The sequence below is a fragment of the Gadus morhua genome, chromosome 13, assembly GCF_902167405.1.
Source record: "Gadus morhua chromosome 13, gadMor3.0, whole genome shotgun sequence".
Taxonomy (NCBI): Eukaryota; Metazoa; Chordata; class Actinopteri; order Gadiformes; family Gadidae; genus Gadus; species Gadus morhua.
Window position 1 is genome coordinate 12,623,258 of NC_044060.1, and position 18,592 is coordinate 12,641,849.

General features: G+C 46.8%; 1 protein-coding gene across 3 annotated transcripts in view; it reads right to left on the reverse strand.

Annotated features, from left to right (window-relative positions):
* Nucleotides 1-18,592, reverse strand: part of prickle2b (prickle homolog 2b) — a 70,700-nt gene that overhangs the window by 11,189 nt on the left and 40,919 nt on the right. The window contains exons 1-2 of one of the 3 annotated variants that reach the window (XM_030375147.1): nucleotides 6,320-6,505; nucleotides 123-306 (exon numbers count right to left, since the gene is read on the reverse strand). In XM_030375147.1, coding sequence (XP_030231007.1) covers nucleotides 123-254 — 132 coding nt within the window. In that variant the 5' untranslated portion in view covers nucleotides 255-306; nucleotides 6,320-6,505. Of the gene's footprint in view, nucleotides 1-122; nucleotides 307-6,017; nucleotides 6,506-18,592 lie in introns of those variants that run through there. The other 2 variants (XM_030375146.1, XM_030375145.1) reach the window with 2 other exon arrangements.

The window sequence follows — 18,592 nt, forward strand, 5'->3', positions numbered from 1 at the left end:
GGTGTGTGACCAGGTGAGATGCAGGTATCTTCCAGGTGGCTACCATCTGTAGTTTGGGCTCCTGTGTATGTGTAACCAGGTGTGGGACCAGGCGTGGGACCAGGTGAGAGGCTGTTATCTACCTGCTCTGGCTTGAGGCCGGGGGGTATCCAAGCGTACTCCTCCAGGGCGCAGCCGGAGTCGTCGTCTGAGGTGGAGTTCCTCTGGAAGTCGTACATGAGCTTGGTGACCGTCTTCTCCATCTCCACGGGCATGGCCGTCACTGCATGCTCCTCTCGGCGACACTTACAGTGCACACAGATCTTCCTGCCATTGAGAAAGGACAAGAGAGAGAGAGAGAGAGAGAGAGAGAGAGACAGAGACAGAGACAGAGACAGAGACAGAGACAGAGACAGAGACAGAGACAGTGAGAGAGAGAGAGAGAGAGAGAGAGACAGAGACAGAGACAGAGAGAGAGAGAGAGAGAGAGAGAGAGAGAGAGAGAGAGAGAGAGAGAGAGAGAGAGAGAGACAGAGACAGAGAGAGAGAGAGAGAGAGAGAGAGAGAGAGAGAGAGAGAGAGAGAGAGAGAGAGACAGAGAGAGAGAGACAGAGACAGAGACAGTGAGAGAGAGAGAGACAGAGACAGAGAGAGAGAGAGAATGCTGGTCAGGCATTGAATCAATTCAAGAGATTTCCACCCATCGAACCTTGTTGATTGAGAGCCCCAACTAAGGTAAGTGCTTGAGGACATGAAATGACTATTAAACAAGCTACTTTTGGCTATGTTTAATAATTGAACACATATTTTTATACACAGGTCATTAATTATGAAACGGTTAAGGGTAAGGCATTTTGCTCACGAATGCCAACAGCATTCAGTAGCGTGTAAACATTCTAGCTGAAACCCAGTACCTATCTACTGGGAGTCGTCCTGAACACCATAACCATTACACTATCCCCTGTAATATAAAGCACATCAGTTTGGAACCATAAACCAATTGTCAGAGGCAGACGGTAATGGTGTGATACGATGTGAAACATCAACTCCAGCGGTTCAGTGGTCAGGGTTTAGAAGTCAAGGTGTCCTGCTGTGTCCCTCGCAGCAATACACGAATGCCACAGATTTACTACAATGGCTTCTAGAAACACCTACACCAGGGGATGTTATGACAAACAGGCAGGGGGAGACCCCAATACACACACACACACACACACACCCTATGACAGTGATGGAACACAGTACAGGGCTTAGCAACACACACACACTGATAGGGGAGGGGATGCTGGTCACTGTGGGGGCACTGATACCAGGCGGGGTACTACCTCCTGTAGGTACACACAAACAGACACACACACACACACACACACACACACACACACACACACACACACACACACACACACACACACACACACACACACACACACACACACACACACACACACACACACACACACACACACGCACCATTATCTCCCTTAGACTATCTCAAACTACTCTCTGTGTACACGGTTAGCTTGAAATACTAGCAGATGCTGGGCCAAGATAGTGTCTCGTCAGACACGCCCGCGTATCCTAGTGCAAGTTGAGGAAATACTGTCTTGAGTGTTAATCAAAAACTCACGCCGCTATCATTGAAGACATATCCAGTGAGCAGTCAAGAATACATTTGAGATTTGGATAAGATCGATAAAGGTTAGGGAAAATATATTTTGGGCGTAATGGATATATTGGCTAGTTCATACTTTGGAGGAGGTAAGATATTTCCCCCACTAAGATATCAAAGAGTATTTCTTAAAATAGCACCACAATCTTGACACAATATGAGCTTTTGATAACAGCACTATAAATACAACACCCATCTAAACTCGATGCAGTCACGGGGTGCGTGCAGCCAGTAAGACATCAGATTAGACATTCCACCGCGTCCTTGACAGCACTAAGCTCCGACACTGACCAGGAAATGCCCGGCGGCTAGCAGGTCACGTCCCACTAACTCACACTGGCCCGGCAGGCTGCCCCAGCAGGCAGACAATCCCATTACCAACCCCAGACAGACGCCGGCCCGCCCCACCCATTCTCTGACCTTGCCTTACCATCAAGAAAAAATGGAGGGAGCTTAGCAACAAACGCAGGACACCCGACAGTAGGAACTGAAAGGACTTTCAGCCCAGGTTTTCTATGAACAAAACAAAGAAAGCTCTGTGTATTCCTTACATACAGATTACTGCTCTGAACCCGATGGGTAATGTTTGATGAAGGAATAAGGGTCTTAGCGTCTTTGACAACAACATATATTTAGAGTCTTTGACTGTTTGATGACACAATGTAGTTTTAGGCTTAGCCCTGATGGATTTTGAAGATTGAATAAATGTGGGAAAGCGCTTAAAACGCTTTGGTGGCTCAGTGACTGCAACAGCCCTGTAGCATGCCGCCACAGGTCAAACAAAGCAGGACCCTACACTTATTCAGAACAATATAAACATACATAGAGTATTTAAAGTTGAATTATCCATCAGCACTTGAGGCTTGTCCCTCGTCAGCCGTAAGCCACAATACATATTACGCCACTTACGGATTCAGTCATCAAAACAACAGGCCTCTGCGACTTCCAGAGCCCCTAAAGGCCGATACTTTCTACTGCAAGCCACATACTTGGCCAGATGTCTGTGTGAATAACAACAACACATGAAAATGGTCAGATATCACTCTGATGAATATTGATGGGAAAGGTGGGCAGCATCTTCCTCTGATGAAGTCACCCAGCGTCTGAACGGGTCAGCAGCCGCTTGTCCCAGCGGGGTGATACATAGCCTGGAGGCAGCACACCCCCCAACGATCCCTTTATGACATTGCCGTGGCCTCCTCTCCGTCATTACTAATGCATGGGCGAACACCTGGGAAGACACTAACCCATCTGCACAAACACACGCTCATAACCACCGCCACGGGGGATGGAGCACCGCGTTGCCTTTCCCCTTCAACACCAGCCTCGCTGACACATGGCTGCGCACGCGCTACACCGCCGCGTTGGCTCCCGACGAGGGGTGACAGAAAGCCGACGGTGATTCACGACGGCGTTCGGAAGTGGCACCAATGAACAGGAAGACGGCGGAGAATGGGCATGTTTCGCACACATCTCCCACTCTTCTGACACGGTGCCAGGTGCCGGGCTGCGCTGGATTCTGCCTTGGGTTGAGGACGCACGCCTGGTGATAGAGGTATATAAATAACCCAGGCGGGTGGCAAACAGGACCCCGAAGGAACAGGAAAAAAGGATTTCAGAATGCACAACCGTAGTGCTCGGTGAGACCGGGGGCCTGGCTCTGCTGGCTGACGGGTCATATGTTTAGACGCTCAGGGATTAGCGTGGACTCGTTTGTTTGCGTTGTCCAGCCCTGGTGCATCGTCCTTCATTCCCCTTCATATCCTTCCACCTTTCATAAAGTGACTGGCTTCAAAACGGCTGATAACCACAGCCCCCCCCCCCTCCTCAATATCCTCCCTATCCTCCTATTTCTCAGCGCGGGGTTTACTGAATTCCTGTGTCTTAAGACCACCCTGGGCCCGGCTCTACTGTTGAAACGCGACCCCACAGAGGCTCTTGTCATCTGTGATTTCAATTAGGACGGATAAGAGTGCTCCGGTAATATAAGTTAAGTACATCACTTCAGCGAAGCCCCTGTAAGCACAGGGGCACGGTTAAGAAAGGAAAGTGGAATAGACCACTTCCTCCTTTGGACGTTATTGGCCTTTTCCTGTCCAGGGAGCTGGGGGATTTCATTTGTTGAGAGGTAAGTGGGAGTTTGTGTGTGTGTGTGTGTGTGTGTGTGTGTGTGTGTGTGTGTGTGTGTGTGTGTGTGTGTGTGTGTGTGTGTGTGTGTGTGTGTGTGTGTGTGTGTGTAGGGGGGCAGGGATAGGGTGGTCTTAATAATTAACTAGGTACTGGTGGTGTCATCAGTCACACTAACATTGGTTTGTTAGGTAAACACTGTGGAAACTTAAAACTTTTACTTGCAGACCTGACTCATAGATTGCCTTCTGAATGATCCGTGACCAAACAGGGCTCAAACTAAATACCATGATGCTGAAATGATGAGGATAACACAAAACCATATACATTTTTGGACATTCTGTATTTCGGTAATCCTTTTCTTATGTCATTGGAAGGTTAATTGACTGTTCTAACCACTCATACGTGTCTAACCATTGGGAGACACTCAAACCACTTTACAATTCAAGCATCCACTTTCAACCAAACATTCATTCACACACTGTCTGACGAAGCTGGCCACAGTACATGGCAACAAACATCAGCCACGTTTAGGCCTCTTGCTCAGGGGCAAGAGTAGCCAAGAAGGGAACCAGTGAGTCCGTGACTGCATGCAGCTCTATTCAACCTCCTCTAAAAACACATCCCCCCCCCAGTCCTCTTCTTTGGTGTAAGTCTGTCCTTTGTTGTGTTGAGAGAGTGCATCACAGTCGCTCATGAGCGGCTCTTAAACAACCGTGCTCACTATTCCTTTCCATGGCATCATTCACTATGCTGGGATTAGGATGCCTTGTCTAAATGGTTGCACAGAGGAAATAAGCGATGGGGTAGAGACAGACCGAGGCACAGAGAGAGAGACAGAGAAAGAGACAGACAGAGACAAGGACGAAGAGAGAGAGAGAGACAGACAGAGACAAGGACGAAGAGAGAGAGAGAGAGAGAGAGAGAGAGAGAGAGAGAGAGAGAGAGAGAGAGAGAGAGAGAGAGAGAGAGAGAGAGAGAGAGAGAGAGAGAGAGAGAGAGAGAGACAACCAAACAGCTGGGTGCGCACGGCAGCCAAGTCCCCTCTTGTCTTTTCTTCCCTGCCTCTCCTTTTGTTTTCTCTGGACTGACGGGGGAAAATGGGGGGGCAGACTCCGGCTTTCTCTTTAACTTTTTGTCTTACTTTTTTGTGGGGCGGAGGAAAACACATGGTTTTGAAATGCTGGTTAAGAATGTTGCCATTTTGGTTTCAGCATCAAGTCCCCAAACTGAGGGAGGGAACTTCCATTCTGGATACATAATGTACGATACATGGGTTCCCACCGTCTGACGCCTACTCTAGTCTTATATAGCATGCCACTGTGGAGTTCAGAGTGAGTTACCATGGATAATTGCAGTTGTCTGCAACAATCCAATCTGTAATGCTATACTAGTAAAAGCCAGTTCACAGACATCAGGCCCACAGACATATACATACACACACGGAACCCTTTTTTAAATTCTCCCCACACATATTCATCTTCTGCTTTTGTGACGGATATCTGCTTGTGGCTGAGTGTGTGAGAGAGTAAAGACGTACCGAGAAAGAGACAAAGTGAGTGGACTTTATATCATAACGACAATGTTTTTTCAGTCATCTGCAGAATCTAAAGCACTCCTCGGGAAAAGGTGACGTTATTAAGCTACTGATGACGTATTTGGGTTGGCAACTTGGCCAAAAGCTTCCTCAACACCCTCTCAGGACTGGGTGAAGTATGGCATGTCTAGAATAGCTACAAAGCATTCTGTGAGACTCAAAATGTTGTCACCAAGGCGCGCTACCATAGGCCCATCCGCTGCTATATACAGTAACTGTGGGCAACGGCTAAAGTTAGAATTCGCTGTAGATATCGTCATATGTAAATCCAAGGTGACCTATGGACAACAACCACATAAAGTAGCCTAGTCAAACAAATAAATTGTGTGTCACTTCAAAGGAATATCAGCAATATGTATGGTTGAAATACCTATTTTATTAGTAAAAAACTACGAAAAATCGGGATCTCTTAATTGCAATTAGAGGGGAGAATTTTCGTTAAAAACTACTGAGCACAAGCTTATAAAATAATACATTTACGCCTCTCTATGTCACTGTGTGCGTGCGTTGGTGCGCTTTTGTGCGCGTGTTCCGGTGGAGGGTTAAAATGAACACTGTAGATATATTTGCCATTTAGACTTTCTTCTCTTTCTTGCAAGTTTATTTAAATTGCAACGGGAGAGGGATCCGTGCGCATCTCCTTACCTTTTACAGACTACAGAGGAGGAAAGTCATAGCTCCGATCTCGACGTGGGTACTTTTAAAACGTAGTATCTTCCTCATTGCATACTTTTGTCACACAGTTCCAGTCGCATTAACCCAAAAATCATTCACGCCGGACAGTTCTCTGGTGACTGTGGCCAAAGCGCAAATTCGCCCCGCTCACAAAATGCCCGTTCCGCTCCAACAGCCGAGCTCTGCAAACAAATTCTCCAGTCGCTGTGTCTTGGTGGTGCGGTGTTTGAACCAAGCGACCAGTGTAAGCTGTAAACATAAAATCCCCTCACTTTAAGTCCCAGATCCAATGCGAGCAGGAAATCCAGACTGTGCCATCCAAATAAAAAACATAGCTATCTCCTTCAGCGATGCAGGGTAGTAGGCTATTTTAAAAAAGAAAAGTTCAGTGAAATCTGCTAGAAAGGAACGAGACGCTCCGCTCCGCTCACTTGCAACTGGCCGAATGAATACCGTCACTAAGCTCTTTCCCTTTTGCTCCAACCAAGCGCTCCCCTCCCCTCCCCTCCCCTCTCTCCCTTTATTTCAACCCTCCCCTCATGCTAATGATGCCGTTTGATCTCACCAAGTTAACGTGCTAACACTGGTACAATTAGAAGCATGAATGACTTGTGTTTTGAGATCATTTGCATGCACAAAAAACAAAACATCCCCAAATCAACTGGCCCGGGGCAATCGGCGAGGAAGGCTGGGGGAGAAGGGGGGATAGACGAGGGGGAGCCACAGGGGCTGTCCTGAGAGACAGAGGTGAAGCCCTGTAAACAAAATGGTGCTGTTTAACATAAGAAGCGGACATTAGCAGGATAAAGGAGGAGTAACGCCTGCTGACCCAATGAAAGTATTTTCAATAGATGTGCAAAATAGAATTAATTGGATTATACAAACTATTTTGTAATAACAAGGTCGTTTGGTATAGCTCATGGGCCCAAATAATTATTATTCAGATTAACGACTAACAGCCAACCATACCCTTAAAGATAATTTCTTTCACTTTGATGTAAGGTTCAGCATAAATTGTGTTATTATCAGGTAATAATATGTCATTATATCCAAAAACTGTTGAAATTGAATAAAACTGTATTGAACACAACAAGGAGGGACTTAAATATTGAAGGATTAGAATATGCGTTCATATTACAGCTGACTGAACAGTCGGCTGTTCAAACAAAAACCTTCAGACACAAAGTCAATTTTAGTAATTTCCCCCATATATTCAATGAAACTACTTCATGTATGGAATACTTAATAATAATATTAACATGGCTTTTTTTTGTGTGTGTTTGTGTGTGTGTGTGTGTGTGTGTGTGTGTGTGTGTGTGTGTGTGTGTGTGTGTGTGTGTGTGTGTGTGTGTGTGTGTGTGTGTGTGTGTGTGTGTGTGGGTGCGTAAGTGGGTGTAGGTTTGTGTGTGTGGTGTGCATTGTGTTTTGTGTGTATTGAGTGTGTGTGTGTGTGTGTGTGTGTGTGTGTGTGTGTGTGTGTGTGTGTGTGTGTGTGTTTGAAAACAGCCCTTTCTGGCCTGAGGAGCGCCCTCACACGTGTACGGATGACTTGCACTACACTGAGGCATTTACACACCAGAGTGTATAATTACCTTCAACAATACCCCAGGCTATCAATTACTGCTCAGGCTGTATACTTAGGGCCTACCTGCAAGGCTTTCTAACCAGAACCTCTAAGTGACAAGCGCCCAGCGTTTAGCCGTAACTACAGGACGTGGTCCACTTGTTTTGGGGTACGGCCAATGGGGTACGGCCAATGCCCCCCCCCCCCCCCCCCCCCCCCCTCCACACCCAAAAGACCTATCCCCCAATGAACTGGTCCCAGGCTTGCTGTGGCGCTTCCATTTGGAAAGCCAGGGCACAGCCAGAACATAAACAGAGGCCATGTTGGGGGACATACCACAGATAGCACTGGACAGAACCCTTGGCATGCACCGCCAGCCTCTGCAGGGTAATTTTAGCCAAGTGAGCCAAACCGGGTTACTCCCTTCCCAAGCATGTAAGAGCATATCGGGCCTTTATTGTCCATCAAGGCACCGGGAATGAGAGATGTTCTGCTTACGTGATTCACAGCCGCCCGTGTCTAATCTGAAATATGCAGGAAAATTGCAGCGCTTGGGAATGATATTATCACGCAAAGAAGAAACTGATTTATAATCTCAGAGATAGTCCAAGAAAAACCCATCTGTTAAATCAATCGCGTGGGTTTAATAAGGTGTATCCCACACGTCTCCATGTAACCCTCCCCTTCTGTTTTCTAAGCTGTATTTTCAAAAACTACCTCTCAATCTCTCTCTCTCCTGCATGTGGCAAATGCTGATGACTATCACTCTAGAGTCAACACACGGGGCAGCTGGGACTCCCCGCAACAGCTGAGATCCAACACAGACTCGCTGGGGGAGAGGGAGGAAGAGAGCAGGAGAAGGAGGGAAAGAGCGAGAGACAGGAAGAAAGAGAGAGAAAAAGCAAGAGTGAGAGAGAGCAAGCACTTTTTTCCCCTTCTTGCCCCTAACAGGCAGCATGGAGGATAGGGGAACTACCCCCATTCTGTCTGACTGAGATAAAGCAGCCAAGGACAAGGCTGATCAAACTAATGTTGGAACTAGCTTCCATCCCCCACCGCTCCCACCCCAGACTGAATTGTTTGAATTGGATTCCGGAGTTATGGGCTAGTGTGATTGCCAACGGGCCAACCCCTGCCTGCTCTCTGGTGGAGTGTAACATGAGGATATGCTGGGGAACACTGGGTCCCTCACTCCAGAGCCCCTCTACCCTACTGGTGTTCCCTTTAGATAAGTGGCTATTATTCCCTCAGCGTTCACGTTAACTGGATTTATTCGTTACGGGGCTAAAGGGGTGACATTGTATTCGTCCGGAGGCGACAAAAAGCTGGGGGAAAAGGTCCAGTGTGTCTGGTTCAATTGTAATTAGCTTGGAGGGCTCGTTAGGGCTATTTTCACTCCGCTTCATACATACCGTTAGTCTCTGCCTTGTGGATGAACAGCGCTATGCAAACCATTAACCCCCGGAGAGAGAGAGAGGGGGAGGAGGACGGACATACCGATAGAATATCTGAGACACAAATAAAGAGAGCAGGCAGACAGATAGAGAGACACACAGACAGACCGACAAACACACAGACAGACAGAGAGACACTTAGCCAAGAGCCAAAGGGTGACCTTGTGGAATAAGTCCTCCCAGGGGTTGACGGTGCTATTTCTGCCCATAGTGGCCCACTTACACAAGGAGAAAGGCACTCCGCCCTCCCCTCTCCTCTGGATCATCCCTCCACCACCGCCCCTCCACCTATCCATCAGTCCATCCATCTCTGCCCTAAACAGGGGGTCTCCAGGGCCGTGAAGCATCGTTTCCATGCCGATGTACCGTGCGGAAAGCACCGGTTCCCAGCCCCTCGCTGTCAATGCGGGTTGTGATTCAAAGATCAGATCATCTTCTGTTGTTTAAGAGAAGAAGGGAGAGCAGCAGGAGAGAGAAACATTCTTCCATCAGAGGATGATGAGCAAGATGCAATGGTAATGTAGTGCTCGGGAATTATTGTTCCCATGTGTGCGCAGACAACGATCTGTGATACAAATTCACTTTCAGATCTATCTCGCTTTGCAATCGGTGCCTGGAAATCTCTCTTGAAGGAAACGTTCCGAGAGCATGTATGTCTTCAGTTCCTCCTGCAGTGAACCCCCCCCCCCCCGCATATTTGACGCAGATAGACATCGCTGCTCCATGAATGAACCACCCACCGACCAAACCTCCCACAGCCCACAGCCGTCCTTCACTGACTCAACTCTCATTCAGCCTCCACTGATCTGCCTCACATCCTCCCAGTCATGATGACCAAGATGATGAGCATCACGGTGGGCGTCAGTGCCTATCTCTCTCTCTCTCTATCTCTCTCTCTCTCTCTCTCTCTCACACACTCTCACACTCTCTCTCTCTCACACACTTTATCCTTTTCTCTTTATATTTAAGTCCCACTCTTTATTAACAAGAGATCTTCACGTCATTCATCCACATGACATCCATACTTCCAAACAGAGCCACGGTTTATTGTATGTGGTGCGGTCCTCAGTCTCTTGGAGGGAATGATCACATTGCCCTTTGGTCCATATGTTCCCACTTGTTGTGTGGTTGACCAAGCAGATGTTCTATAAATAATTGATCCCTGCATCCTTTTGAGCTTGATCGCTGACGCACTGGACAGCAGCCACAGAGATGAAACATAATACCACCTCCGATTGTTAGGACGGTGTAAAGCCTAGAGCAACACAATGGCTTCTATTATGAAGGAGATCACAAGGTAAGCGTGTACAGAGTGATCTGTTGGGTTGTTAGAAGGAGTGAAACATGCTGAATTTGATTTGGAGAGTTTCTGGAGAGAGAGACCTACCTCACTCTGGGAAGAGACTGAGTGTCAGTCTTGCGTTGCTGTTCAGCAGAACCACAGGGTTCTGAACATGAAGATGAATTGATCGTGAGTCATGATTCAGCTATGAAGTAATGGGGAAGCTGTAGCAGAACCAAGAGAGGGATAAGAAGAGAGCGTTGTATCTAAAAAAGGACATCTTTGTTTGACACGGTCTGTTTGCTACACTGTGTTGGCCAAGGCGACCACTTAACATTCACTGAAGCTCTCCTGTGATGATGAAGTCCAAGCGTTACCCATAATAAACTGTCTGAAACTCGCCGCCATGCCATGTTCAAATATTTACTTTAGGTGGTAGCAAGTGTGCAAACGGTTCAGTATTAAGCAAAATATCTTCTAGGCTTGTATACAAGTCTCTATGAAGAAGCATTGTGTAGCATACTTAACATGAAGGCTGGCACCTCACACGGGCCCAACAAGCACAAGCTCAGACATGGGAACCTGAGCAGCGATGGAATACAACACACATATCGATGATACTATAGGCAGCTCTACACATCTACACACCCCCCCCCCCCCCCCATGCCAACACACACACACACACACACACACACACACACACACACACACACACACACACACACACACACACACACACACACACACACACACACACACACACACACACACACACACACACACACAGCAGTCCATGGACCTGGGGATCTGCCAGGGTGGAGAGTAGACCAAGTAGACCAAAAGGATTACTCGACTTCAGTCTCTGGTTAGAGTGGAAGAGATAAAGATAAAAAATAAAGAAAGGTAAAAAAAATCCTGAAGACAAAGGCTCCGAAATCATTAGTACAACTTAAGATGGAAGAGAGATAACCCAGATTTACTGGTGTTGTTTTATTGGAATCATGATAATAAACAACGACCCTGTTTTTACCTGCTGGATTTATCATTTCATTAAGAGATCCATTGTACAGTATAGGGCTACTGTGTTTATAGACAAAGAAAAAACATTTATTTGGTCGTTTGGCACAGGAAAATGCAACAAGGAAAAGCATAATCTTTATCAAGCCATGCAAGAAAAAAACTAAGATACAACCAAACAAACAATAACTACTGATAAAAAAACACATTTTCATTTGCAATACGCAGGATTCAACGCAGAGACCAGTTCATAAATTGCCACACATGGAACAAGATTTTCCCAGAGAGCATCTCATCCATTTGTCAATATTCCATCGCAACAATCAAGGCCAAGAAGAAAACCTCTGGATATATATACAGTATATCTTCCATTTCACCTCGTTACTGTGTTTCCTCCCACCAACTGCAACTGATGATAGCCAGACACACTCTCTCTCCCTCTCTCTATTCATTATAGGAACCGCAGGATTTCTCGACACAGGGCCTACAGGGTCCATAGAAGCTATAGATTAGTGTGTGTGTGTGTGTGTGTGTGTGTGTGTGTGTGTGTGTGTGTGTGTGTGTGTGTGTGTGTGTGTGTGTGTGTGTGTGTGTGTGTGTCCTTCCCTGAGACGTGACTGGCTGACTGTGGGCCTGATCACTGCAGGTCGAGGACAATAAAGACAAAGCAGTATTGACCGGAGTGCTGTGGCATGCTGGCAGTTACGTTCCGAGGTGGGGCACTTCAGACATGTACGAGAACAGACGGGAGAGTCCAGGGCGGGAATCGGTCCCAGCGACTGACGGCCGATGCCTGGCAATCGAGACGCTGACACGCGGAGACGCATGCACGCAAATACATTCTGACAAATTGTTTTCGACTGAGCCCGATGGGTCTTTGGAAAGGCACCTCTATTTTCCATCGGCAAGATAACCAAACTGGCAGACCGACCCATTTTGGCCTCGCAATGTTGTTTCTGAAATTAGGCTTGTGCAAGAATGTTTGGCAAAAGAAAAACACGCCAGTTCGAGGTGGAACTCAACCAGATCTCCCTTCCCCCTCCCCTCATCCACCTGTTCACCTGATCGCCGGTCCCTCTCCCCATCCAGGGTCGGCTGCCCTCTAACCCGGCTGGCAGCCCTCCCACTCCCTCTCCCCACTCCTCTTGTACTTATTTAGAGTGTGGCCCATTAGCAGGCAGTCAGAGCAGCGCCCTGAGAAGAGCTAATGACCCAGACACGCTGCTGTTTACAGCAGAGCCAGCCGGCCTGCTAGGCTAGCACGGCTGTTTATTTGAACTGTGAACCGCTGTGTGTGAGGCGTGTGTCTGAGCATCTGAAAGGAGTGTTTGTGAGCGAGGGAGCTTCCGTATGCAAGGGAGGAGGAGGGAATGGGAGGAGGAGGAGGGGGGAGGAGGAGCGGGGTCCTTACAAAAATCTGTCCTCCTTCCCTCTTCATTTATTTCACACTCCGGCCTTTAGGTTGTTTTTTTTTTTTTCGCAGCACATTTGTCTACCCCACAGGCTCCTGGCGCTTGCCTGGTTCTCTTGGGCCACAGATGGACCTCTGTGTAGCCTGGCCGAGGCTGCACACCTCAGGCATGGAAGTTCCCAAAGACCCCCCGGGGTCTTCCACATTCAAGTGAAACCTGAGTTCAGGCCTCTCTCACACTGATACGCGCGCATGCTTTACGCCTGCACACACAAACACACACAGACCGGCTTTAAGGAATAAGGCGCGGGTTATGCCCTGACAATACCGTTGATGATACCGCTGTTGGGGGTTCGTCAAAGCAGGCTTTATGTTGACACATGCACACGCATGCAAGCACATACACACGCCTACACGCATGCATGCAGTCAAGCACACATACTCAGTCGCTAAAACAGTGGCTCCATTGATACTCAAGTCTTCTTATCCTTCCCCTTTAGACCTACACTTCATTTACAGTTCGCAATGAGTGTGTGTGTGTGTCTTTTTGAGAGCTAAGGGGCGGGGGGGGGGGGTCAAATAACAACTAGACTTCAGAAAGAACCTCACACACAAAATGAATGTGTCACATATGTTTACGGTATAACATGGATATAGGTGTATTAAGCCTTCACTAAAGTTGGTTGCATGCATATAAAAGGCCAATGACATTATACTATACTACTAAGAGTGGTGGTAAGGAGGAGTTATTAACTGTTGGTATAAGAGCAGCACCCCCTTCCATGTGTGGCTAGGCAAAACCACAGGTATCCAGAGCCATAGACACGCCAATGGACTTCAATAGCCCAACCCAAACATAATTTCCCTTCTTCCAAAATGTGTTCCACAGTCAGACTGCGAACCTGTCTGCTTGACACTTTGACATGATATACAATCATAATTGATGCTTATGACTGCCCACCAAAACATTGTGGATACTTGTTGGCAGGCTGAACTAGACCATGACATTATATTTATGACTCATTTGCTATGTTCCACATCTATCCCTTTTTAAGATTTACTATCAAGTAATTTTCAGCAGATGCTTTTATCCGAACCGACGGCAAACCTCGGGGTTCGACCCAAGATGCCTTTGGCTGACACTAACTGCTGCACTATCCTGCCACAGGAACATGTGTTACACTTGCATCCTAATTGAAACACTGAGAGATGTTTTGGAGAAAGGACAAAAGGTAGCGTCACAGAATGTAAACAATACAGTCCTTAGCCTTCTAAGACCGAACAGGCCCACCCTCGCATTCCATGCCACCCTCACCCCCACCCTCAACCCCATGCGGAGGTAAGAATGACATGCTAATCTGAGAGACTCTTGTATCCTCTGTGTCTAATCTCATCACAGCAGCGAGCAGTAGCTAAAAATGTGTTCACGGCTTGCTCTCGTCTTCCTGTAGCCAGGACAGTGACCAAACAGAGGTGTGTGTGTGTGTGTCTGAGAGAAAGTGTGTGTGCGCCTGCCAAAGACTTGACACTGGCGTCAGAATGAATCATATACAGTCTGTCATCCCACCCCTGTGGCACACCGCTGGGTAAGCTGCTAACTCTCAATGGTGGATTCAAGGGGGGAGAGAGAAGAGAGAGAGAGAGAGAGAGAGAGAGAGAGAGAGAGAGAGAGAGAGAGAGAGAGAGAGAGAGAGAGAGAGAGAGAGAGAGAGAGAGAGAGAGAGAGAGAGAGAGAGAGAGAGAGAGAGTTGGAATCAATGCAATGACTGACATCAATAAACGGAACAAGGGCTCAAAGTAGTGTGAAAAGAAAAGGAGGCTCACAGCACCACGTACATACACAATTCCACACAGTATCATGACATATCATTCATCAATCTACAAACAAGCCACATGTCAAAACATGCTGGCAATCTTTCGATCTGACCTATAGATTTGTCTAATTGCTCAAGTAGTTTGAAAAGAATGTATGCAACGGCATACACACAGACACATACACACACACACAAACACTCCATCCATCTTCCACTTACATGCCCATACAGTCACACAATCTTTCCATCTGACCTATAGATTCAAGACCTTTAGATTTGTATCTCAGCCCATCATTCAGCCCATACCTCTCTTCCACAAACAGGATCCTAGAAATTCCCATTTGGCGTGATCAATCTCACACGCTGACACAATCTGTCCTGGCCTGACGCTAGCCTAGCACAATAACCGGCTCATAATTAGCCTAGAATCTCAGCATACGCTTCTTCTGAGGCCCCATATGGGCGCAGGGTAACCCCCAGCCACCCCTCTTACCCTAGAGGTCAGCATGGCATTGATAGCGATGGATCAATGGGCCCACAGTGCAAAGTGTACCTGGCATTGATATGCGTTGACCACTAAGCTGATGTGCATTCAGTAGCATGGGGATGGACGTGTGTCTGTTTAAGGGGCCACAGAGGCCACGGACCTTCATGATGGATCAGAGGATCAAGCACCGCTTGGCCGACTTATTGATTACACGTAAAAAAACAATCCAAAGCAGTGCTTCAGCTCAGGCTTTCCATGCTCCCGACCAATACTATTGGATCAATATATCGGGGGGTCATAGAGTGGGTACTATTCATGGTATTCATATGGAGGGAAATTCCGATCCGTCGAATAATTAGATAAGCATGGCGACATAAACAATGGGTTATAAAAACTGTCTAGGGACACTGGAAATAAAAGATGTATATAAGCTTGCCAGTTTTTGATGACAAAGCAGGGATGCGAGAAAGGCAAAGCCTGAACAACACATGAACCCCCTTCGCATCTGGGACACATTTTGCACCCATGTGCAAATTATTACATATTTCTGGAAACTGAGCCACAAGCAAAGTCTGTAATCTGATGATGGGGATTTTATTCCTGTTGTTCACGACTCGCTCTGACTTCAGCTTCAGGTCATTGACGAGGCTCATGGTCAGAGGTTGGAAAAGGTGTGTGTGTGTGTGTGTGTGTGTGTGTATATGTGTGTGTGTGTGTGTGTGTGTGTGTGTGTGTGTGTGTGTGTGTGTGTGTGTGTGTGTGTGTGTGTGTGTGTGTGTGTGTGTGTGTGTGTGTGTGTGTGTGTGTGTGTGTGTGTGTCTGCGTGTGTGTGTCAGAAAATGTATCCATTTGAACAAAAAGAAAAAGAGACTTTGGGACATGTGATGTGCGAAAGATGTATATCATTACACATAGACCTATAAGATTAGGGGGGGCAGAAAAGCCATAGAAAGCCAAGGCAGAATTGAACTTCCCCTGACCGAAAACGACAATGAGCCCCACCAGTCAGCTCATGTGGAGGAAGTCCCTTCACACTCCCTGCATTCTGGGCTGTAAATGTTTTAGAGTGAAGGGGTGAAATGTGTCACCTCCCTGGCTGGCCGACTGGGTACATTTTAGAGATCCTGTGTCGGCCCCCCAAAGACTGGTGCTCAAAAAGGTTAATGGCTCCGTTGGCTTGTACAGCCATGCTGTACCATTGGCCTTCAAACAGGCGCATTGGCACATAAACAACAAGCCAGTCACCAAAGAGGGGGTTTATTTAGAATTGATGCACTGGTGTTATTGGCATGGGGTAGAGCCATGAGTATAGGTTGGGCTGAAGATTAAGGGGATGAAGGATGGATAATAAAAGACAAAGGCAAAACAGCACATAGACCAGGCAGCCTATTTCCACCGGTGACCCGCAGCAGCAGTAAACCCTAATAGGCTACACACAAACCGCCAAACCTGGCTTTAATAAGCCTAACTAACATCAAGGCTTAAGCCATCCAGTGACAGCCTCCCATTTCGTCTTAACCTCAGTGTAAACCTCACGGCCCTCTGTTTAGTGTCAGCGACCGAGTAGGAGCAGGCTGGCTTGTCCAGTGGCTTTTCTAGGGCCCCTTGCTAACAGGCCGAGTGAGGTGGTGATGGTGGTGGGGCCTCCGGCCAGGCCAGCCACGCGCTGGGTGTATAGGCTTTGGAGTGACACCACATTTTGGTTGGCCCACCCTCGCTATGGTCCTTATGAGCCAAACCTCAGAGGACAGACACACAAAGGAAATGGGCTTGTTGTTGTTAATATTGAGAGCGAGAGCGAGAAAGAGAGCGAAAGAGAGCGAGAGTGAGAGAATTCGGTTCACAATGATTCTTCAAAAATGGAAGTTCAGGAATCTATGTGAAGTTTGCTCTGTGTCAGACACTGGAGTGCTCCACCGGCTGTAACCCTCCAGCTCTCACCCTCCAGGCTCGGCCCCAGCCGTCAGATAATATTGCCGCATAGAAGCAGGCCAAATATTGTTCTTATTTCCCAATTGGAAAAACACCAACCACTGAGGGTCATGGTTAATGCAGAAAAGAAAAGTCATGTCACTAGAATTGGTACCAGGCCTGCGCTAATGGATGCATATTATACAATCTAATCCTCTCTGTGTGGGTCAAGCTCTGCTTGTGGGTCACACCAGAACCGGGGAGATGGGCATTATAATCCAAGTAATAAAAATAATAATACACTTTATTTATAAAGACCCTTTAAAAACAACCTTTACAAAGTGCTTTGACATGCATAGTAAGAGCAAATCACTTTAAAATGGAATGAGTCACTGGAGCAACCGAAGCACAGACTGCTAACAGGCTAAGAGGAGGGCTGGGGTGGAGGGAGAGCAGCAATCAATAAATAAAGTTAACACATAATTCTTGAATAGAATGAGAATAAAAAGGCTAAAGGATAAGTGCCCACTTATCCTTTAGAAAAGTGGGCAGCTTTCAACAAGTTTTCAACAAGTTCTTTGATATTGCAAAAGAGACCTCTGCAGAACAAATGTGTGGCACGAAGCATTAAACTGGATCCGAACGATCTGTGGATGATTACACAGTATTCCAGAAGAAAACAAGACGATCACTTTTGACACATTTTAATTGTCTCGTCTGCATTCAGTTATGAAATAAGATGAACCCAACATTCAAGAACCCTGATTGTTCATTCAATGTCAAAGGATATGGACACGGACAAGAAAGAAAGAAAGAAAGAAAGAACAAATAAAAAACGCCAGAAACAAAGAACAAAAGAAAGAATGAAAGATAAAAAGGTGGGAACAAAAAAAAAGAACGAAATAAAGACGGAAATGTGTTCCATTGCCAAAGACCACCCACCTGTAGTACATCGGTGAGCACCCACAACCAGGGATTAACGACAAATGAGAGAAGCTATTGTCTTCTTCCCGTCAGTAAAACCCCAGGGGTCAATGGGAAAGCCATGCATGTTAATTCAATATATTGATTTGCAGGCCTGGAGGCCAGAATAAAGTAATCTGTTGTGTCTCAAAGTGGATTCAATCTCTGCGTCATAGTATTGTATTACCCTGCTGCAAACCTTCCCAATCCTTTCGTTACAGTATTCCCTTCACTGCAAAAGGAACAGCTAAATAACATTTAGAAAAATGGGTGACTCGGTATGTGTGTGGGTGTGTATGAGTATGTTTATATATGCATGTTTTCTCACCTATCATTGTGTTACTGCATTTGCATATGTGCTGCACCACATGCATGTTTCAGATTTGTGTGACTGTGTGTGTGTGTGTGTGTGTGTGTGTGTGTGTGTGTGTGTGTGTGTGTGTGTGTGTGTGTGTGTGTGTGTGTGTGTGTGTGTGTGTGTGTGTGTGTGTGTGTGTGTGTGATCAGTTCGGGGGGTAAATTAGCTATGTGGTCACTCCAGGGTCCAGGACGTCTAACTCTATTATATGCAGTTAATTATCAACATTGGAATCTGTTTTCTATTAGCCCCATGTTTTGTGGGGGGTTCATGCATAATTATGT